Genomic DNA, 23,794 nt, shown 5'->3' on the forward strand with positions numbered 1-23,794 from the left:
TGTTTGTATGACAACAAGAGTGTATTTAATATCGCTGAATCAAATACTTACAAATGACCAAAACAGTAAATTTTATGTTATGTATATTTTACCATAATAAAAAAATACTTATGCCTGGGCTTCAACCCAAGGTATTCTCACTTACTTGGCATAAGATGCAGTGGGGGCATCAGAACTTTAGAAGCTCCCTATATGGTTCTAATTTGCAAAATTTAAGAAACACAGTTCTATACCAGGGCTTAAGTGCTTCTCAAACTTTCAGTTCAGTTGCTCAGTTGTGTCTGACTCTTTGCAACCCCATGGACTGCAGCACGCCAGGCTTCCTTGTCCTTCACCAACTCCCAGAGCTTGCTTAAACTCATGTCCATCGAGTCAGTGATGATATCCAACCATCTGGTTCTCTTCTCCTCCTTCCTTCAATCTTTCCCAGCACTGGGGTCTTTTCTAAGGAGTCAGTTCTTTGCATCAGGTGGCCAAAATATTCAGGACTGACTTCCTTTAGGATTGACTGGTTTGATCTCCTTGCAGTCCAAGGGACTCTCAAGTCTTTTCCAACACTGCAGTTCAAAAATGCATCTATTCTTTGGCACTCAGCTTTCTTTATGCTCCAACTCCCACATACATACATGACTACTGGAAAAACCATAGCTTTGACTAGACGGACCTTTGTCGGCAAAGTAATGTCTCTGCTTTTTAATATGCTGTCTAGGTTGGTCATAGCTTTTCTTCCAAGGAACAAGTGCCTTTTAATTTCATGGCTGCAGTCACCATCTGCAGTAATTTTGGAGCCCCAGAAAATAAGGTCTCTCACTGTTTCCATTGTTTCCCCATATCTTTGCCATGAAGTGATGGGACCAGATGCCATGATCTTAGTTTTCTGAATGTTGAGTTTTAAGCCAGCCTTTTTACTCTCCTCTTTCACCTTCCTCAAGAAACTCTTTAGTTCCTCTTTGCTTTCTGCCATAAGGGTGGTGTCATCTGCATATTTGAGGTTATTGATATTTCTCCCAGCAATCTTGATTCCAGCTTGTGCTTCATCCAGCCTGGCATTTTGCATCATGTACTCCAGATATAAGTTAAATAAGCAGGGTGACAATATACAGCCTTGATGTACTCCTTTCTCAATTTGGAACCAGTCTGTTGTTCCATGTCCAGTTCTAACTGTTGCTTCTTGACCTGCATACACATTTCTCAGGAGGCAGGTAAGGTGGTCTGGTATTCCCATCTCTCTAAGAATTTTCCATATTGTTGTGATCCACACAGTCAAAGGCTTTGGTGTAGTCAATAAAGCAGGAGTAGATGTTTTTCTGGAACTCTCTTGCTTTTTTGATGGTCCAACAGATGTCGGCAATTTGATCTCTGGTTCCTCTGCCTTTTCTAAATACAGCTTGAACATCTGGGAGTTCTCAGTTCATGAACTATTGAAGCCTGGTTTGGAGAATTTTGAGCATTACTTTGCCAGCGTGTGAGATGAGTGCAACTGTGAGGCAGTTTGAACATTTTTTGGCATTGCCTTTCTTTGGGATTGGAAGAAAACCGACCTTTTCCAGTCCTGTGGCCACTGCTGAGTTTTCCAAATTTGCTGGCATATTGAGTGCAGCACTTTCACAGCATCATCTTTTAGGATTTGAAATAGCTCAACTGGAATTCCACCACCTCCACTAGCTTTGTTTGTAGTGATGCTTTCCAAGGTCCACTTTTCTTCACACTCCAGGATGTCTGGCTCTAGGTGAGTGATCACACCATCATGGTTATCTGGGTCATTAAGATCTTTTTTTTGTGTAGTTCTGTTTATTCTTGCCACCTCTTCTTAATATCTTCTGCTTCTGTTAGGTCTGTACAGTTTCTGTCCTTTATTGTGCCCATCTTTGCATGAAATATTCCCTTGGTATCTCTAATTTTCTTGAAGAGATCTCCAGTCTTTCCCATTCTATTGTTTTCCTCTATTTCTTTGCATTGATCACTTAGGAAGCTCTTGGAGGAGGTCACCATTAGCCCCACCATAGACCTGCCGAGCAGACGACCCACAAACCACAGAACAATTATACCAAAGAAATTCTCACACTGTTAAGAAAGTTCTAGGACCCACAACAGATTTCCCAACCTGGGGATCTGGCAAAGGGACTGAGAACCCCCAGCTTTGACTCTGGAGGCCAGAGGTATTGATTATAGGACTTCCACAGGAATAGGGAAACAGACTCTTGGAGGGCACAAACAAAACCCTGTGTGCACCAGGACCCAGGAGAAAGGAGCAGTGTCCCCACAAGAGACTGAGCCAGACGTGCCTGTCTGTGTCCAGGAGTCTATGGTGGAGGCGTGGGTCAACAGTGGCCTGCTGCGGGGTCAGGGGCACTGAATACAACAGTATACAGTGGGCACAAGTCCTTTTGAAAGAGGTCTCAAACTTTAATATGTACTATATGAATCACCTGCGAGTCTTGCTGAAATGCAGTTTCTGATTCAATTAATCTGCAGGAGGGCCCAAGAATCTATATTTTGAATAAGCTCCCACGTGATTCTGACGGTCCTGGTCCATAAACTACACATTTATGGTCCATAAGCCATACATATATACTATAGTGATTAGTTTAAGAAACTTCTCTGCTTCTAGATCTAAGACTCTGAAACCAATCCTAGGGCTGCAAGCTCATTGATCATTAGATATTCGAAGTACTAGGTGTCTTCAGCTCAAAGTCAAATTACCACAATTGATAGTGAGTGACAAAGAGAGATTCTGACTTTAATTTTGATAAAGAATTGAGAAGAAGGAAAAGGTTGGAACTGGAGTGGTGGCAGGGGCAGGGGATGTCATCAGGTCTAGTAGGCAATGCTGCTGCTGCTGCTGCTAAGTCACTTCAGTCATGTCCAACTCTGTACAGCCCCATAGACAGCAGCCCACCAGGCTCCCCCCGTCCCTGGGATTCTCCAGGCAAGAACACTGGAGTGGGTTGCCATTGCCTTCTCCAACACATGAAACTGAAAAGTGAAAGTGAAGCTGCTCAGTCATGTCCAACTCCTATCAACCCCATGGACTGCAGCCTACCAGGCTCCTCCATCCATGGGATTTTCCAGGCAAGAGTACTGGAGTGGGTTGCCATTGCCTTCTCCCTAGTAGGCAATAGACAGCTATTATTAATGGCCAGAGCCTAGAGGAAATGGGGTATGGGCAGGAATTTGCAAGCCAAGATGAATAAGCATGCCGGTGTGTTTCCCCAAACCCAAACCATCCTGGTATAGAGCACTCGGAGGCACTTAACGTTTGTTAAACGGAAGAAGGAAGGACTGTCCAAATGATAATGCGAATCAGCAGAAACTGCTTGCAACTTGTTACACAGTTATTTTGAAACTGTTCTTTCTCCAAAGCAGTGCTTCTTAAACTGTAACATGCTTACAAATCACCTGAGGGTCAAGGTAAAATGCAGATTCTGATTTGGTGGGTCTGGGGCGGGGCCTGAGATTCTGCATTCTAACAAGCCTTCAGGTGATGCTGAGGCTGCTGGTCCCAAGACTCCATTTTCAGAAGTAAGGTTCTAGACTGATGAGTTGGAACCCCAGCTGCCCAGTCAACTCACATGGGGAGTTTTTAGAGATAGGTTGCTGCCCAGATCCTTTACCCCAGTTTCTGATATAACTGGTCTGGGGCAGGACTCGGGTGCCACATACTGTATTTTTAGAAGCTCCCCTGATTATGTTAATGGTTCTGCACCCAGATTCTCAGCCTGAACTGAGAACCACTACCCCAGATTCGTGGTCCCCAGATGGGAGTGTAAGCTGCAATTGGAGTTGAAGTGAAAAATGTTTCTGCTACCAGAATTCATCACCAGCTTGTTGAGGTCTATCAGGAAAATCTATTTAGCCAGAGAGTATCATAGGAGGAGGCAGGATATGGAGTTTGGGGAAGAAAGCAGAGCAGGATGGTACTGCCTGGAGCAGAAGGCCAGCAGGTGCAGGGTGACCCTACATTTTACAGGGCTGGCTCAGAAACCTCCTGTCACACGACTGTGAACATCTCAATCTTCTAGAAGAACGTGGAGAAAAGCTAAAAATAGAATTTTAAAAAGCGGGTTGAACTGAATGTTTTTTGCTTTCTTGAATGCTGTATATCAAGCACCTTCTATGTATCTACAGGCAGGAGTGGCGTTAAGTAGTAACTGATGTAAGTGCCATGGGAGGATCCAGGGGCAGCATAGCCCAGGGAAGGTGAGGATAAATACCAAGGGTAGAGTTTGGGCAGAGGACGCAGGGCGTGAGCACCCAGGCTGTTCCTGCAGGGGAGGTGGAAGGAGGGAGCAGAGAGGGGTCTTAACAAGGGTGAGAGGCGGTAGGACTTGTGTTTCAGGAAGTGGGAAGAATTGCTTTGTAATAATCTCTTAAAAATGTTCCATAAGCAGATGTCTTGAACAATCCTCAGTGAGATAGAGAAAAATAAATAAATAAAGAGCAGAGTCAGGGGGCTGGACTTGGACCCACCAGAAAGTAGCAGGCGACCTTGAGCATGTTCCTTCACCTTTCTGATCTCAAATATCCTCGTCTGTAACATGGGAATCCTATGACGTGCTGTGGGTTTAAGGGTTAAGTGAGCTAGGGAGTGCCTCTCGGAGGCCAGGCTCACTGCTTCTTTTCTCGCCGTTCACACAGATAGCTTTAAGTTAGGCAGTCTTTAGACATTGGCTGCAGGTCACATACAGCCAAACTCAGTTTTCTGCGGCCTCGGGACTTTCCTGAATTGGGTCTGAAAACTGGTAACCAAGCAACCTAGATCTCTGATGTGGGGTCAGCCAGCTGTGGGGAGAGGCTTCCAGGGCAATTTTTAGGGCAAGCAGTTTTTTAGCAATGATCGCAAGCGCCAAGGACACCGCCCTGAACTCTTACAAAAGCAAGAGCCCCGAATGCTTCAGATGTGGGAACCAGCGGGGAGCACAGGCCCTTTCCAGAAGCTGCAGGAGAGCAGAGGCTAGAGGAAGAGAAGCAGCCGTGGAGTACTCCACCCTGCATGCACTGGGCCACCAGGGACCCACAGAGACTCGCTAAGGAGTGCCTGGGACTGAGGCTCCTCGGAGGAGAGCTTGGGGAGCTCACTGACCCACAGTGACACTTTCTGTGTGCCCCCCCCCGCCCCAGCTGCCCTGCTCCATGAGCTGGGGACTGTGCTCCGTGCCCAGGTTCCAGGGAGAAAGCTGGTCAACATTTGCAGTACAAGGGGAGGGGTGCTGTGGAGGAAGGGGAACAAAGATATCTAGATTAGCCACGTGGAGGAGAAGAAGAACATTTCCACGCAGGTAGGTGGGGTGGTGTAGCTGAGCGGTAAACGATGCTAAGTTAGCTGAATCAGGAGAAGCAGGAGGAGACGAGAAAGAAGACATCAGATTCCTCAAAGTCTGGAGAACCAGATGTCACCCCAACCTGCCCTCCTAGCACTGCCTATTTAGAGGTCCCACACTCTGGGTCATGAGTTAGAGGGAGCACTCATTTTTCCTTCTTTGGGTTCCCATCCAGAGGACCTTCCATTGGCCAAGGGCACCGGTTCTCAACCAAGGGCAATTTGCCTCCCTTGCCCTCAGTATCTGGCAATGCCTGGATACATTTTTGGTTGCCCCAACCAGGGAAGGGGGGTGCTATTGGCACCTAGTGGGGAGAGGCCAGGGATGCGGCTGGCAGTGGATAGGATAGCCCTCTACAGCAAAGAATTATCTGGCCCAGCATGTCAGTAACGCTGAGATTGAAAGCTCCTGGACCAGTGCATCATTCCTCTTTTCCAGGGGGCCTTTCCTGCCTGCTCTTCCCACTCCCCACCACCTCAATACCCTCCTTCCTATGGGCTCTCTGCTCTTTCTACCTGTTGCTACTCTGAATACCTACCCCTGTATCATGTCTCGTCCCTAGTGGACCGTAAAGCTCCTTGAGGTCAGAAGCCATGCCTCAGGCATCATCTCTAACCTGGCCCTTAACATCTGCAAAATGCTTGAAGATTGGATGTGTATATGACTATAAACTGAGAGGTTTTGCGTTTGGAAAGCAGTGTTTAAAAAGTCAAAGAACTCTATCAGGGTCCCTAGACAAATCAGCAATAGAAGCCAGTCTACGCCTCAAAGTCTGACAGCCCTGTGAGTTCCACTGAACGTTTGGCAGCCACCACAGGACGGGAGCACCTGGTGGGCCTGGACTCCATCTCCTGAGAGGCGTTCATTCATTCGAAAAACACTTATCAGTAGCAATAGCATCCTTGCTGTCGCCATTACCTTCCAAGTACTGACTTTGTTTGCCAGGCACTGGGCATGCATTATCTCATTTCATTTCCCATTTTAGAGACCCGGAAGTCCAAGCAGTTAATAATACTCATTAAGGACCTATGGCGCCTTGTGCGTGAGGCTGGGAGACTCCACTTGTCTTCGCACTTGCAGAAACACCATTTCATTAGCCTGCTGGTCTCTCTGGCGCCTCCCAGCCTGGGTCCCCTGAGTTTTCATCTGCCTCGTTCTGGACTAGGACCAAGTCTCTTTCCTGTAAGTGCAGCCTCAGGCAGCATCGGGAGCTCTCCCCAGGTAGAGGGAAGGAAGAGGAAGCCTTATATTTTCATGGTGCTAGGGAAGATGCATAGGACATAGAGGTGCAGAAGGGCTGTCTTTTGTCTTCCAGGCTGGCAAGGCAGAAGAGGGGACAGGGGACAGTGTGGAGAAATGCCAATGACTGAGGCATTAGAATGTATGCTCCGCTGGGGCAAGAACTTTACTTTGTTCTCAGCTGTTTTCTCAATGCTCGGACAGTGCTTGGCAGAGGTACACGAGACCAGGAAGTGAATAACTGAGTGAGTGACTGAATGGCAGCCCCTGCCTTTCCCTCCACTGAGGCCATCTTTCCAAAATGTCTCTCCAGCAAGGTCATCCCTAACCCTTTTGCTGTACATGAGGCATCCACAGCCTTTTCCAACCTCCGCAGTTCAGTTCAGTCGCTCAGTCGTGTCCGACTCTTTGAGACCCCATGAATCGCAGCACGCCAGACCTCCCTGTCCATCACCAACTCCCGGAGTTCACCCAGACTCACATCCATTGAGTCAGTGATGCCATCCAGCCATCTCATCTTCTGTCGTCCCCTTCTCCTCCTGCCCCTAATCCCTCCCAGCAGCAGAGTCTTTTCCAATGAGTCAACTCTTCTCATGAGGTGGCCAGAGTACTGGAGTTTCAGCTTCAGCATCATTCCCTCCAAAGAAATCCCAGGGCTGATCTCCTTCAGAATGGACTGGTTGGATCTCCTTGCAGTCCAAGGGACTCTCAAGAGTCTTCTCCAACATCACAGTTCAAAAGCATCAATTCTTCGGCGCTCAGCCTTCTTCACAGTCCAACTCTCATATCCATACATGATCACAGGAAAAACCATAGCCTTGACTAGACGGACCTTTGTTGGCAAAGTAATGTCTCTGCTTTTGAATATGCTATCTAGGTTGGTCATAACTTTCCTTCCAAGGAGTAAGCGTCTTTTAATTTCATGGCTGCAGGCACCGTCTGCAGTGACCTCCTAGCTGTACCCTTTCTCAGCACCTGTCCCACCCCAGCCACACCGAGCCTCCTAGGGCTGCATGACCCTGCTCGGCCGCCATGCACACGCTGGCTCCTCTGCCTGGAATGCTTTCTTCACCTTGTCCCTCTGGCCAGTCCTTCAGTGCCTCTCTCCTAGGCCTTCCTTGGCAGCCCCAGGCAGATGCTTGCTCCTTCCACTGTGTGTTCCCATCTCACTTGGTTTAAGATCAAGTGAGAAAGACCGTTTAGTGAAAGAGATTATTTAGTGTAGTGTCCAAGGACATCAATTCTGGAGCCAGTTGGCTTGGACATAGATCCTGGCTCTGCCACATTCTGGCTGTGTGACTTTGGGCAAGTTACTTAACTTCTCTGTGCCTTTGTTTCCTCATCTGTAAAAGAGTGACAAGAGCAGTGCCTACCTTCTAAGGTTACTATGAGGATTAAAGGAGATTATCCGCATAAGGGGCTGGAGCAGTGCCTGGTACGTAGCCAATGGTAGGTAGGTGTTACTATTAATACTACTCATTCCTCATATAGTACTTGTTATAAGAATTGCTATTAAAAAAATATCTCTGTTTGCTTGTGTACAGGGTCCCCTGAATTAGCCTGAAGAGTGATGATCAGCTCCGAGACTTACAAGCAGGGCAAGATGAGAGTAAGCAGGGAGCAGTTAACAAGTATTACCGCTAGTCAGCTGAAGGATAAGGGGGGCAGAACCTTGACAGTGTGGATGGAAAGACTGGGCAGCTTTGAGAGAGATTCGTGAAGCAGATTGACTCAGTGATCCAGAAGTTGTGAAAAATGAGGAGGAAGCAAGAACCAAATATGACGCCAGATTTCCAGATTGATTGTTGGGGTTTGAAAGGGTCCAGTGAACAGCATCCCACTTCCCTCCCTGTTCATATTCAGGATTAGTGAAGGGGAAGAAAGGTGGGGAGGGGAGGAGACAGGTGGGGCTCAGACAGATAGAGATTAAAAAGCCACCATCATTACACATACAGCTGTTTGGAAGGCCAGGCTTTGGAGTGGGGTCCCTGGTGCTTGCTGATGTACTTGTACCCTCCTGCAGCCCTCCCTGTGGGGAGGGGCGGGCCTGAGCCTGCCTGGCTAAGCTCAGCATATGGCAGAGAGTAGCATGTGCAGGGAGGTAAGTCCAGAAAGGGCTCTTGATGCCCAGTTCTCCCAAACTGACCCATCTGAGGAGTCCTTGCTCCAGCCCTTAGGAGGGGGCAGTGGGGAAAGGAGGGAGGGCAGGAATGGTGCACTGGTCCCGGGGTTCTCAGTCTCAGCATTACTGATGTGCTGGGCCAGATAATTCTTTGCTCACGTGGAGGCAGCAGTTGGAGCCTGTAGAGCCTGCCTGTCTCAGAGTGAGGAGCGGGAGGTTTGAAGTCATGATCAGACAGGTTTAGAAATGGCATTTTAGATTTGGGGCAGCAGTGTGCAGGGCCGCTAGGCTGGCCATGTTTCCAAACAGTGAGTGAGAGTATCACAGAGGGGACTGGACATCCTGGATGACCTCCAAAGTTCTTTCCTGGGCCTAAGTGTCTATGGGTCAGGTTTTTTCCCTAAATCATTTAAAATGCATTAGTGGACCTTGCTATTTAAAAGCTTCCTCCTGGGAATGTTGCCGTGAAGCAATGATTCATTCCCTAGTCTGTCTTTGGTGGAAATCCAAGTGATCATCTATTCTATCAGCTTGCTGCTACCGAGATAGATCCGCGCTGGGCTTCCCTGGAGCAGCCTGGTTGCTGGGGGGTGGGGGGCAGGGTGGGGGGGGGCGGGGGTGAGCACCTGGAGGAGATGAAGAGGAAGAGAAACAGCCCGTCCAGGCTCAGAGCTGGTACCATGTCATGTGTGGGTCCTATGTGGGCTCCTGAGGGGGCTTCCCTGGTGGCTCAGACATTGAAGAATCTGCCTGCAATGCAGAACACCCAGGTTCGGTCCCTGGGTTGGGAAGATCCCCTGGAGGAGGAAATGGCAACCCACTCCAGCATTTTTGCCTGGAGAATTCCATGGATAGAGGGGCATGGCAAGCTATAGGCCATAGGGCTATGACTTCAACTTTCACTTTCAGACCTTGCTTGATCAGTAGGACCTTTGTGGGTTTACAGAGCCCTGGGGCAAATGCCAGCTCTGGGAAGAAGGAGCCAGAAAGAAAGCTGGACTGGAGATTCACTTTAATACCAAGGGCCAACTCTACTCCAGACTGGCCTCCTACATCCACACATTCATTAGTTCACCCACCGAGCACCTGTGGAGCCCCTCCCCCTGCCAAATGCTATGCTGCTGCTGCTGCTGCGTTGCTTCAGTCGTGTCTGACTCTGTGCGACCCCATAGACGGCAGCCCACCAGGCTCCCCCATCTCTGGGATTCTCCAGGCAAGAACACTGGAGTGGGTTGCCATTTCCTTCTCCAATGCATGAAAATGAAAAGTGAAAGTGAAGTCACTCAGTTGTGTCCGACTCTTCTTGACCCCATGGACTGCAGCCTACCAGGCTCCTCCATCCATGGGATTTTCCAGGCAAGAGTACTGGAGTGGGGTGCCATTGCCTTCTCCAAAATGCTATGCTAGGCACTAGATTTGCATTTGAGAACAAAAGACATGGTGTCTCAGCCCCCGCTGCTTGCAAGGCAGCTTTTCTCCTTCTCCGGGACTCTCCTTTCCCTGCCTGCAAAAGGCTCTTTGGATATACATAGCTTCTCAGATGACTGGTACATGATTGCCATTCCAAGAAAGTCTGTTCTTAGAGACCAGGGCACAAGGGAACATGACATCCCTGGGGCAAAGTGAGAGAAAGGGCCCTTGTGCTCACCAAGTCTCATTACATGGACTGACCTCCGGAGGCTGGCCTGCCCTGGACTTGCAGGACGCACACCACGTTCACTGCAGGAACTGGGTGAGGTCTGTGTGTGTGTCCACCCTCCCAATTTGGCCAGGGAATGGTGTAGCTTTGGTCCTCTAAGGCAGAGGTTCCCAACCTTCTTGGTACCAGTGACAGGTTTTGTGGAAGACAGTTCTTCCATGGACAAGTGGTGGAGGGAGAGAAGGTTCAAGCAGTAATGGGAGCAATGGGGAGCCGCAGATGAAGCTTCACTCGAATGCCTGTCGTTCATCTCCAGCTGTGCAGCCCGGTTCCTAACAGGCTGCAGACTGTACCAGTCCATGGCTCCATGTTTGGAGAACCCTACTCTAAGGAGAGCCTCTAGGGACTTCCTACCTCCAATCGTGAGTGCAGGGAAGGCAAGGGCAGGGCCAGGCCTTCTGTGAGAAACACCAGCTGAGGCTGCTCCCAGGAACCCTGCAAGGCTCCTCTGTCCATCCAGGCAGGGAATCAGGTTCCTGGGCATGTTGCCTATCCCCAAGGAGGGTAGGGATGCCAATGCAAGTCTCCCGAAGTGGGGAGGCTCTCCAGGTAGATGGAGCGGCAGTAAAGGAGGGAAGAAGTCCCTGCAGTCCCTTCCTCAGTCAACAGGACCTCTTAGCTCTGCAATGACTCCCATGACCTTGTCACTGTACTTGTTGGGTGCAAACAAAGATAAGAGTAACTGGAAACCACAGGAAGGGTCATTTTATACTCTCGGCACTCTCAATTCTTCTATGGCTAATTAAAGTAATATGTCAAAATGTCCCTTGGAAGAGATCTTTAAGAATATGTCTGTTAAGTAAACGAGGTTTTACTAATTAATGACATACCTGCCCACCCCTCCTTCAAGTTCCTTGCAGAGCTTCCCTGTGCCAAGAGGGCTGAGCAGGAAAGGGTGGCGAAGTCTTGGAGGGAGTGGGGACAAATCCAGCCCGCTTGTCAGTTGGGGAGCTCTCAGCTTCTCCTCCGGATGTTGATCAGATTTCCTGGGCTGGAACCAATTCACAGGGCCCGGGGACTGGAGTTTTTCCAAGAAGCAAACGTTTTTCTTCTTACGAAGTCAACATGATTTCTTTCAAGGAAAATTTTTATCTTCTTTTAAAGTGTCTAGGCTTTTTGAGGGGCAGATCTTTGGACTTTTCTTTGAAGATATTGATCATGATGAAATTGTCATTTGCTGAGACCATCGCCCGCCCCCCCCAACCCCACAGGCCCTCACACAAGAGGCCTAGGGGGCAGGGGAATGATGCACCAAACTCGTACCATGAGTCAGTGGCATAGCCAGAAATAGAGCTTTCCAAACTCCCCAGTTCTTAATAATAGCAATATTAATAATAACCTCTTTAGAATTTTCTAAGTGTTTTCACAGCTCACACTGAACCTTCACAACAACTCTGGGGAGAGTCTGGGTAAGTCACTCTTAGGAGACAGCAGATCTGGGGTGCAGAGGAGCTTTGCCACTCACTTGCTGCATGATTCTGGTTGGTCTCTTCACTTCTGGACCTCAGGGTCCTCAGCGGTGAAGTGGGAGGGCTGGGTGAGAATACTGCTAAAATCCCTCCACCTCTAACACGCTCTGAGTCCATGCTGTGATGCTGTGGTCCAGGGTTTCTCCACTTGGCACTAGTGACTTTTTTAGGCCAGACAGTTCTTTGTCGGGGCCTGTCCTGTGCACTGTAAGATGGTTGACATCATCCCTGGCCTCCATCCCCTAGATGCCAACAGTACCCCCGATCCAGCCGTCACAATCAAAAATGTCTACAGACATTGCCACATGGGCACAGTAATCCCTCTGCTCACTGCCCAAGGACATCAGTAAGGTCAAGATCATGTGGTTCAGTGGAGAAAGGTCTTTTTCTCCAACCCCTTCACACCTTTCCATAGACTTTTCAAACACAACCTCCTTGTCCTTTGCTAGCTTCTCATTTCTTAAGTGCCCTCCATGGTCCGGGGGTGTCTAGTGTGATAATGAACCAATTGACTTCATGCTTTCTCCTAAGGAGAGTTCACAGGTTTATGTCCCCTAAGCAACCAGTCAGGCTCCCCAGAAATCCCTCGTAGAACCCTGGCTGGCCCAGAAGCCTGCATCTGCAGCCTGCAGGAGGCCCGGTGAGCACGGGCTTGTCAGCACTCCTAAATCACTGAGCTCCGAGGAAGCCTTCTCCTAGCACAAAGATCCTTCCTAGAATCAATAGCTCAGGGCCTTCCATCACACTCAGAATTATCCTGGGACCTGTAAAATTTCTTTTCCCCAAGCATGGCAGAACCCCCAAATGAAAGCCCCAGTGTGGGTGAAGGAAGATAGCAGCTCTGTCAAGAAGGTCTTGTCCACAGCCCAGATGTTGCTGCGAGCAGAGGCTGACGGGCAGACCTGGACGTTTGGTCTCTTTCACAGGGAAAAGGAAGACCCAGCGCAGTCCCCAGTGACCCCGTAATATTATCCCCTCCCATCTATTCTTCTTTACATCTCACCAAAGGCAGAGCCATGTTAAAGACTATCTTCCTTGATGCTCACTATCTTACCCTCATCACGGCCTTCCAGCCTCACCATTTTGCAGAGGAGGAAACTGAGGTATGCAGAGGTTAAGCAGTTTGTCCAAGGTTCCTAAACAGGAAGCGGTGAGTCACATTCTAAGCCTGCATCCTTCCCACTACTGAGCTGCCTTCCCAGCAAGAGCAGGTTATAAGGGTCAGGTTATAGCAGGTTATAGTGGGACTCATGTAAGAGGCAACTTCTTGTTTCCTCAATGTCTGACGCCGCTTCCACATTCAAACAAAAATCTAGAGATCCCATGCTATCACTGTGTTTTATGTAATTATACTCCTCTGGCTTTATCCAAGAAAAATCCAAGCCTTGGGAATGCAGGCACAACTCTTCAGACAGAGCTGGGAGCAGGCACAAATCCCTAGTCCAGGCTCTCAGAACCCTGCTTTCAAGGAAGGGACTGTGGCTCTGTGGTCCACATTATCCTACCACCCGCCTCCCCCACCTGAAGACAAAGACACAACTTGTCTGAGAGCCTGAAGGAGATGAGAAAACTCAAGCACCTTCCCTGGCAACAAGCATCCCTTGGGTGAGCCTTAGGGACAGAAGCGGATCTGCCTCTCGGAGTTCTGGCTCGGCAGCACTGGTTCCTCCTGAGGGTCACTGCCAAGTCTGCAGACACTCTGGGGGAAACTCCAAGCACAGTGCAAAGGAGCAGGGTGAGGAGAGGACACCGGAGGAGGGGGCCAGCCCGTAGGCCACTCAGCAAACCTCCTTCCCAGGGCCCAGCTCAGATGTCGACAGCCAGACTCAGAACAGAAAAAGGGCAATGGAAATGGTAGTATCTTCCAGGTCACCCAAGAAACCCTCACATGAGGATTTTGCAAAAATAGAACATCCCAGCACTCTGACCTTGAGCTGGGAGCCGCAAGGATGGGGAAATGGGCAAATACTGGTTGGAAATGCTTCGCTTCACCCAGGATCCAACTACTGGAGGTCCCATAGGCAGTGGTGTGACTATGGGACAGAGACCCTACTCCAGCATTCCTGAGCAGAAGGAAGAGCCCTAGGCTTGGGTTCCAAGATCATCTCGAGGGGCTGGGCACTTCTGATTCCTAAGTGCATGGAGAGAAACCTGGAGTTGCATTGTTTTTCCCTACATGACCACTTGGAATAACAAGACAAGATAATGGAGGAAGGGGAAAGAATAACTAGAAATTTCTATTACCCGTACATGTACATTACAAGAGCTTTATCTATTCCTTGCCTCCTCAGTCTGTATAACAGATTCAGAGGAAATTTTCCCCAAGCTATTAGATGTATTAATTTACCAATGTCGGTTCAGTCAGCAATTATGAACACGTATTTTTCCCTGGGAAATCCCATGGACAGGAGAGGCTAGCAGGCTATATGCAGTCTGCGAGGCTGCAAAAAAGCTGGAGACAACTTAGCGACTACACAATATCAACAACTGTGCAGAACACACATCAATCTCCATAGTAAAGAGGAAGCAGGTCATGGGAGCAGAGAGAGTTCTCAGTAGCAGAGTGGAAATCCTAGGACCCAGTCCTATCTCTTCCACCAGCCATGTGACTCTGGGCAAGATGCTTGCCTTGACTGGGCTTCAGTTTTCCCATCTGTAAGTTGTGTGCGCATGGGATGGCTTTGGAGTAGGTGCTCTTCAAGGTCCCTTTCTTCTAGCTCTAATATTCTGGGGCTCTATGAATACTGAACAAGCTCAAAGACCGCACCAGCACCAAGCACAAAGGATAATTTCAGAGAGCAGGTGGGGCTGGGTACCGGCTCTATTTCCTTGGAATGCTGCACTTGTATCTATCTCCTTGCACCTGAGATCACAGGACCACCTGAAGTCCAGGAAGTACGTGGTAGAAGGGTTCCAATCAAGAAGGTGACGGTTAAAGGCCTGAGCTTGCTTAAAGCATTAAGTTACTATGGCCAGTGAAGGGCAAGAAGTGAGTAAGTCAGTGGTCCTGAGCTGGGTGCCTTTGGCGCCCCCTACTGGGCGCCAAGGAGCTTGCTGGGCAGCTTCCATTGCCTAAGCAGGCTGCAAGATTGAGAACAGGTCTGTCACAAGCTGTTTAATAGGCCTGCCTTCCTGGTCTGCAGTCCTGCTCGCTTAAGAATATATTTCACTTTCTAGAATTACATAGACCGTTGGCCCACACATTCATAGGGCACTACTGTGCTGTGATAGTACATGTTAACCAAACATCAAGGTGCAGAGTAATAAACATCAGGGTTCGGAATAGCAGGTGCAGCCCAGATGGAGAAAAGAGAAGAAAGAGCAACAAGCAGGTATTTCGCTGTACAAATCCCCAGTGGCGAGAAGGTCTGGGGAAATGCAGAAGAAAAATGTTGACTGTGGGCAGAGGACGGAGCTAGGTTTGGGGGTATGAATCCAGAGCCCTGCTAAAAGATCTCCAGGCTGACCACCTACTTTTGACCTTCTCCAGAGACCATTAGTACCAAATGTAAACCAGAATATTCTATTTGTGGCCCACTGTGCCAGCATCTAGACCTTAAACTCCCTTTGTTGCCTCTTAAATGGACTTTAGGACCTGCTGCCAATAACATGTTCTTAAGTCAGATGGAGAGCAAATGCTTCCTCAAGGGCCATATTGGAACAACCGCCATATTCCCACTTTTCCATTCTCCATCTCCCCTCCCTTGTGGCTGAGAGAGAGGTACAGGGTGACTCTGAATTTGCTCCAATTCAGTCTTGGGTAGCTGCAGCCCAAGTCATCAGGGTCAAAAAAATCTCCCTCCTGTAGCGTTCTCTTCCCACTAGAGTTCTCCCCTGATTCAAGACAGCACTACAGACTTATTCCCTATCGCTGGAACCTGCTTCCTTTCCTTTTTCACCTGGCTTCACTTGGGAAGTCCTGCACCCATCCCAGAAGACACTCCAAGTGTGACTGAAGAAAATGTCTTGCCTAGAGAGCTGAAGCACCTCCTGGGACACAGAATAGCCACAGTAGGTGTACCCCCATAGCACCACCAGCAGCAATATTCATTAGTCATTCCCCGAGGGAAAAAAGTGACCCTCCCACACCAACCCCAGGCACATTTCACCGCCACTCTGGTAGGCTCCTATCCAGGGCTGGGATGACTTTGGATTCTTGAGTTGGTTTCTGCAGAAACGGGACTAACCAAGACTCTCAACTACTATGCTGCGAAAAAGCGCGCTGCATTGCTGGGCATGCCCCCAAGCTCGGCCTCCTGCCCCATCAAAGCCTCCATGTGCCTCCCCCCCCACCCCCTCCCTGGGCCGAGGAGGACCCCCGGTCCCCCTGGAATGCCTGAAGCTGGTTTGTCTAAGATTGGATGAAAGCAAGCAGACCACACCTCGGTCCAGCAAAAGCAGCTGACAGCTAAGCCGCGCGGAGCTGGCTCTCGGAGCTCTCTGCCACCCAGCGCTGTGCCCAGGAGCTCGGTTTCCCGGGGGTGAAAAGCGCTAGCTTTCCCCAGGGCTTTTCCCCACCCTGGAAGCATAGGCAGCTGGCCGAGGCCAGCAGCTTCCCCGGCCCAGAGCTGAGCCTGGTTCGCTGGGTGACTCCCCAATACCCCACGTACATCCCTCCTCACCTACTCCGCCCCCTCCCAGCTCCACCGCCCCCTCCCCAAACAGCTGACCTCCAGGGCGCCCCCAACACTTTCTCTGCCAGCTGTGAGAGCTGTAGCCCCCACACCTCCGCTCCCACCTCTCCTCCACCTCCGGCCCGGCGCCCGCCTCTCCCCACAGCCCGCGGGAGGCTCTGCGCGCCAGTCGAGTCCTGAGCCTCTTGGCAAGTTGGAAACCAAGCCGCCGCCGCCGCCGCCGCCTTAGCGGTCTCGGTGTTCTCAGCCACCATCCCCGCCAACCCTGCGGGAGGATCGGGAGGGAGCAAAGGGCGGGAGAAACTTTCTCTGCCTGAGGGGTTGGGGTCACTGAAGCGGGTACTCACCCCGGGGTCCGCGCTCGCAGCCATCCTCGGGCTCTCTCAGCCCCGCCGCCTGGGGGCGTCGGAGAGCCGGAGCTCGCTGCCGCCTCTGCCGCCGCTGCCTTCCAGCTCGGAGCCCCGGTCCCGGGCTGGCCTCGAGCCTCCCGCCCCGACGCCGCTCGCTCGCTTTATACAACTCCACTCGAGCGCGCCGGGGCTTATGTAAAGGCTGGCGGAGACCCGCAGCCAATGGCGCTGCAGTTGGAACTGGGGGCCGGGGGTGGCGCGGCCAATCGCGGTCCGGAAAGCCCCGGGAGCCGGGTAGGGGGAGGGGGCGCCTCCCCGCGCTGATTTAGGAGCCAGGATTGCGGTGGCAGCCGCCGGCAGCCGGGCCGGCCGGGCGCGGCGCGGCGGGCGCTGGGGTGGGCGGCGGCGCAGGCGGCGGCTAGGGCGGGTGCCCCCCGCGCCTCGCCGCTGCGTCGCGTAACCTTCAGGAGGCAGCCGGGCCTGGCGATGGGGGCGAGGGCGTCTGGGGGGGCGCTGGGGGCCCGGGGCCGGCGGGAAGCAGGGGTCCCCAGGGAGGAAGCGCCGGGAAGGAAGGCAGGGGGGAGGGGAGGGCAGTGAGTCCCAGGGCCCCGCGGCCACCCCTGTGCGCAGGGTCGAGGGTGGCGGCAGGGGCAGTGGCGTGCCTTCCCGATTCCCCAGATAGCGATCTGGCGTCGCCGGGCCGGGCCGGAGCGGCAGCGCGAGCAGCGCTGATGGCGAGATTTTGCGCTGCGGAGCGAACGCCGAGCCGATCTTTATCCGGCCTGGGGACGTGTCCGAGCGCCTCCCAGGGACTGCTCAGTATGGAGAGCGGAGCTTCGCGACGGCCTCAGAAGGCGGGGAGCGGGCGAGCACAGCCCCGAGATGAGGCGCGGCGGAGGCGGCCGTGGGGAGCATCTCGCCCCTCCTCCTCAGTTCTCCGCCTTCCCGCTGGCCCCGCTGGCGGTGTCCCCATCCCATCCCGCCTAGCCCCCGCCCCCACCCCCGGGCCAGGGCTGCGCCCGGCCCACCTGCTCTGGTCAAGTGCGTTCTTCCAGCTTCCCTCACCGCTTTGCTCACAGGTACTGCTTCCCCACTCATCAAACCCCAGCCCACTTCGGTGGGCAGGGTAGTCTGAGCCTCTCAGGACCGGGTGTAGTGGGGGCTAAGCTTGGGAAGAACGCCCTTGATCGGCAGTGCGCAAAGTCCTCGCGTGCGGGACTGGAAAGAGACCTGAAGTCAGGCGCCTAGAATAGAGCCTGACACCTAATAGGTGCCAGGAAGGATTTACCTAGTAAGGATTTACTGAATGCACCTTGAACCGAATATGGACTTTGGGTTTCTGAGAGCTGGGGGACCAGACTTGGGAAGAGAAAGACCTGGAAATAAGCCATCTGAGGAGGAGGGAGCTAGGACTGTTTTCTCGTCTATTGATGACTTTATGACCATCACCCTGCCTTCTGGGCCCTTGACTCCAAATGTCTTCTTTCCTAGAAGGTCCCCCCAGCCCCAGACCCAGGTGTCCCCAGATTTTGAGCAGAACCTTCAGAGGCTACTTTGGGCCCTGCTTTCAGGAGGCTGTGACCCTCCTGTGGAAAGAAATAGCAAAGGATAGGCAATCTTTCTAGCTCTGAGGGTCCCGGATCTAGCTCAGTTTCTTAACTTGTTGAGGGTGGTGGGTGCTTTTGAGAATCTGATGAAAACCATTGAATCCTTTCTCTAGAAAAGCATACACATTTACACACACACACCTTAAGTATAATTTCAGGATCATTAGGGACTCTCTTGGGGCTCTGCCCAGTGTCAACATCCTGTTTCTCTAGGGGTCTAGGATAGTGGTTTATAATCACCTTCCTCTTGGGGAATCACAGAACTCTTGAATCTTTCAAGAGTATGATTAATGGAATGAGTCTGTGTCTCAGAAAAATGCTCGATCACATACATACATGTTAACATGCAATGCTAGGGCGTTCATGGATCCTTAAAAGCAGATTCGGAACCTTCGCCAAAGAGCAAATAGACTTTTGCCCCGTGGGTACCCGTGATCCCCAGTCCTCTCCACAAGGAGTGTTGGGAACTCTGTGCCCTGCTGCCTCATGCCACCACCCTATTTTGAGGGCATCTGAGTCACGTGGTTATGGCCCCGGCTCCACACTTGTCTCTGCATCTCGGTCCCCGCCACCCTTTCAGTGTAGAAATAAGTTGCAGGTTGTCATGTTCTGTCTGATCTGTGAGCCTTCCTTAGCCAGAAACTGCAACTCTGGGAGACAGCAAGTGACTGGTAATTAACCAGTTTCACTCAATCCCAAGCTTCTGAACACACCTTTGCTGGGTTTTGTTCTCACCTCTCTCTTTGCTGGTGAAGCTGTGAACAGCAGCCCCAGATGTGGAGCCTCCCCTCGCCTAAACCCACCAGATTTTGTAACCAATGCAGTAATTATCAGATATTAGCCATCCAGATGTGAATAGGCTTTGTGCACAAAACAGCTCTACCTCATGCTTTCCTGCAGCTAGCCACATAAGGGTTCAGTGGACCAGAAGTGCAGGGGAGGGACAGAGAAATGCAGGAAATGACCGAGACAGTCTCTCCAGGAAGTTCTCTAGGTGATGCATTTCGTTTCTGCACTTAAACCTGTGAAGGTTCAACCAGTGGGCCATTCTGCTCCTTTCATTTCTAATTCTGCTAATGTCCTCCTTGTCTATTCAGTCATTTCATGTCTCTGTCCACTTGAAGCTTCAGCCCTGCCCTGCCTGACTCACTGTAGACATCTTGCCCTCACAAATTTCCCAGACACATCCTGCTTTCTCAGGGCACATGCACGTTTACGGACTGAATTGTGTCCCCTTCAAATTCATCTGTTGAAGACTTAACTTCCACTGTGACTGTGTTTGGAGATAGGGCCTCTAAAGAGATAGTTAAGGTTAAATGAGGTCCAAAGGGTGGGACCCTAATCCTTAGGATTGGTGGCCTTAAAAGAAAAGAAAGACACTACCCTCGGGGCATGCACAGAAGAAAGGTCATTTTAGGACACAGACCAAGGTGGCTATTTGCAAGCTAAGGAGGGAGGTCTGAGAAGAAACCAGACCTGCTGGTGCCTCAATCTGGGACTTCCAGCCTCCTACTGCAAGAAAATGAAATTCAGTTGTTTAAGCCACCTGATCTGTGGTTTATTGTTATGGCAGCCTGAGCAGACAAACACATACACACATGTCTTCAACATGCTCCTTACGCCTATCCAGCTTTTTCAGTCTCCTCCCAACACGTCGACTCTCTCTGTACTGTCCCTTTAGATTTTGCCCTTGCTTACCTGGGACACTTGCCTAAAATGTTTTCTCATCTTTTGGCACCCAAATTAAGTCTCACCTCCCACACCACCTTCCAAAAGTGCTCTGGCCTATGTTGGAGCTTTGCCTTTTCAGCCCTCCTGCAGGTCTGCAACGTCTTAGCACTCTATTGTGCACATTGTCCTGTGTTCTCTCTAACTGCTTCTTACCCAGAAAGCTTAGCCTTCCTCTCAGAATGGAAACTCCTTTAAGTCCAAAGTTTGTACTTTGTGCTCGGCTACCACATAGAACCCAGTGTGAAACTGGGCATAGAGTGAACACACAGTTTGTTGATTAATTTATTCTAATGAAACATGTTTATGTTTCAAAAACCTAGACCGACAGCATATTAAAAAGCAGAGATATTACTTTTCCAACAAAGGTCCGTCTAATCAAAGCTATTGTTTTTCCAGTAGTCATGTATGGATATGAGAGCTGGACCATAAAGAAGTCTGAGCACTGACGAATTGATGCTTTTAAACTGTGGTGTTGGAGAAGACTCTTGAGAATCCTTTGGAATGCAAGGAGATCGAACCAGTCAGTCTTAAAGGAAATCAACCCTGGATATCACTGGAAGGAGTGATGCTGAAGCTGAAGCTCGAATACTTTGGCCACCTGATGCAAAAGGCTGACTCACTGGAAAAGATCCTGATGCTGGGAAAGATTGAAGGCAGGAGGAGAAGGGGATGGCAGAGGGTGAGATGGTTGGATGGCATCACCGACTTGATGGATATGAGTTTGATCAAGCTCCAGGAGATGGTGAAGGACAGGGAAGCCTGGCGTGCTGCAGTCCATGGGGTGGCAAAGAGTCAGACAAAACCGAGTGACTGAACAACAACAGCGTTTCAAAAAAAAAATGCTAGAAAAGTTTCACAGCACTTCGTTTTCTGAAAGCTCAAGACATCTGGGGTGTGTCTTCTCAGTCATCTTGAGAGACCATTGGAGCAGGGGCTGTCATGAACCAACTCTTTCCTCTGGTTCAGGATCAGAGGGTCACACAAGTTATAAGTTAGAGAGCTGTGCAGTCAGGGGTCCACCACAGCCTTCCCCTTTATTGTGCTCCTCTCTGCATCGTACTCTAAGCCAGCCCCTCTGACTACAAAGCCACTCCACTACAGTGCGGCAAAGTCTCAAAGTGCCCAGGCTGCCTGGGTACAGATTAACATTATGAATGGTCATCTATATCCATCATCGCTCCCAGGCTCCCCCTGATCCTAAGGGGCTCTGACTTTCCTCACTAAACTTTTCTAGAATTTCATAACACCCTCTGTTATTTAGTCTCTCTTTCCCAGGTCTACCGTCTCTACCTGGAGAAGTTTGCCTGTAGCATGTGCTGCCATTTTAAGCTGCTCTGAGCTAGTTCTCTGGCCTTCTGGAAGTCCATCATGGTTTGTGGTTTGTCTTCAGGAGCTTCCGTCATCCTCACCCCTACTTGCTTCCCTTCAAACGTTCCTTCTGTACCTCTGCCATTTATACGCCACTGTTAACACAAGTCTGTCTGAAACTCACCAGCCACCAATAAACATGTAGTCCTTAGAGAAAACGGACCACAACCCAATATGGCTTGGTTTAAGGAGGGGTCATTTCCTCACACTCCCTTAAATCTCTCACTTCTTTCCTGGTTCATGGTTTCTCTTCTGCTACTGGTGCTGCTTTCCCAGCCTCTCCCAACGCATTCATTTCTTTGGGGACAATCGAGCCTAAAATACCATTCCACAGTCCCCTACCTGCAATTCCGAATTTCCAAATCTCTGAAAATCAAAACATGGGTTTTGGGGTTTTTCGGTTTTCCACGGGTTTGATGCCGAATTTCATTTGGCAACAAAACCGGACAAACTGATGAGAAGCCGTTTTATCTTCACACCCACTTAGTATGATCATTCATATATTTTACTGCAGAAATAGCAATGTGGCTGATTATAAGATGCTGCCCACAACCTCACGGGGCATGGCGTGTTCAGCATATTTGGTAACTTTCTGAATTCTCAAGCACCTGTGGCTTCAACAGATAAGATCTGTTGGAACAGGAGCATGTTTAAGAGCTGAGGTTCCCTGGCCTTTCCTCACCATCTGGAGAGTGAGAAGACAGCCAAGTGGATCCGTGAAGGTCACAGGGAAACCAGGGCTAGCAACTCTTCCCATTAGGAGACAGAATCCCTGTTTGGAAACTGCAGGGTCCATTACTTGGTGGTGATTACTCCACCCTGATTTAATTAACCAGGGTTTGTTGAGAACTCCCCTCCATCACCCCCTATCTCTGCACGTCTTGGTTCTTCCCCAATTTGTCCTAAAACTCCACCCTCATCTTGACACCAAATTCCATTGAAGATAGAATGGACTTCTCACAGGTTCAGCTTCAGAGTCCAGAGCTATTGTTATGACCTGCCAGATGCAAAGGTAAAATAAGGATAATAAAACTCGTTATAGGCTTTCATAAGGAACACAGGAGATAATGTATGCACAGCACTTAGCAGAGGGCCTGTGTGTAGTGAGCGCTCCATAAACGATGCTCCTGTCATCCTTCTCTTCTCTTTCCTCCAATCTCTGTGCCCAACCTGTCACTTCCACCTGCCTGTCCTTCCTTTGAAATGCCACTCGCTTTCATCTCTCTCACTTCACTCCCAGACCTTTAGCATCTTGCATTTGTACTCCTATAATGGCAGATCTGTAGGTCTTCCTAACCTTCATTTTCTTCTCACCCAAGCTATAGTAAGAGTTTCATTTGTGTAGCACTTCACAGAAGCAAAAAAAGGTGGTGCTAGTGGAAAAGAACCCGCCCATCAATGCAGGAGTCACAAAAGATATGGATGTGATCCCTGGGTCAGAAAGATCCCCTGGAGGGAGGGCATGGCAACTCACGCCAGTATTCATGCTTGGAGAACCCCCATGGACAGAGGAGCCTGCTGGGCTAGAGTCCATGGGGTTGCAAAGAGTCAGACGTGACTGAGCACATGCACAACATCTACCCCTGAGGTAGACACGTAAGCAAAGGCTCGGAGAGGTGAAGTGGTTGCCCAACATGGCGCAGCTAATGAAAGGCAGAGCTGGGATGCGAATTTAAATCTCTTGAGCATGGCCCACTGTCCACAGAGTCAAGTAAGTAATTGCTTCTTTCATGGTGTTATTCTTAGAATAAAGACCTGGTTTTATATTTCCTGTAAACATCTCTAGGTTCTGGCCCACAAGAGGCTTTCGACCATAATCAGCTGATTTCTTTCCTCTAAGGCTCCACAGCAGTACATGGCCACTCTCGGCTCAGCCCTGCCTCATCGGTAGCAGGGTGCACGCTGCTTCTGCGCCACTCTGCTCCCATCTCAGAGCCAGGGCCCCAGGCCTGACCCAGGGCTGACCACACGGCAGATGAGGGCTGACCAGAGCAAAGCCCACATTCCACGCTCTGGCGAGCAATGAGAAAATCAGGAGGAATTAGGGTTGTTTAAGTGTAGCTCAGATCAGTAGAGAATAAAAGCAACTCCAGGCTCATTGCAAGAGGAAGGAATTGAGATTTCATGAAAAGAAGGCTTCTTCTCTGCGAGAGTTGTGAGATGTTAGAACGAGATTCCTGCAGAGGTTGTAGAAACTGCTCCCCTGGAGGTCTTTAAGAGCTGGAACACAATTCGCTTTCCAGCGAGAGGTGGA

The 23,794-nt window shown here is 50.3% G+C and overlaps 1 protein-coding gene across 3 annotated transcripts in view; it reads right to left on the bottom strand.

Annotated features, from left to right (window-relative positions):
- Positions 1-17,001, bottom strand: part of CRTAC1 (cartilage acidic protein 1) — a 151,897-nt gene extending 134,896 nt beyond the window's left edge. For all 3 annotated transcript variants that reach the window (XM_086379485.1, XM_086379483.1, XM_086379482.1), the window contains exon 1: positions 16,832-17,001. In XM_086379485.1, coding sequence (XP_086235611.1) covers positions 16,832-16,855 — 24 coding nt within the window. In that variant the 5' untranslated portion in view covers positions 16,856-17,001. The remainder of the gene's footprint in view (positions 1-16,831) is intronic.
- Positions 17,002-23,794: the final 6,793 nt, after the last annotated feature.

Source organism: Bos grunniens, chromosome 26 (genome assembly GCF_055505025.1).
Source record: "Bos grunniens cultivar Pamir isolate PY7600 chromosome 26, Bosgru_T2T1.0, whole genome shotgun sequence".
Taxonomy (NCBI): Eukaryota; Metazoa; Chordata; class Mammalia; order Artiodactyla; family Bovidae; genus Bos; species Bos grunniens.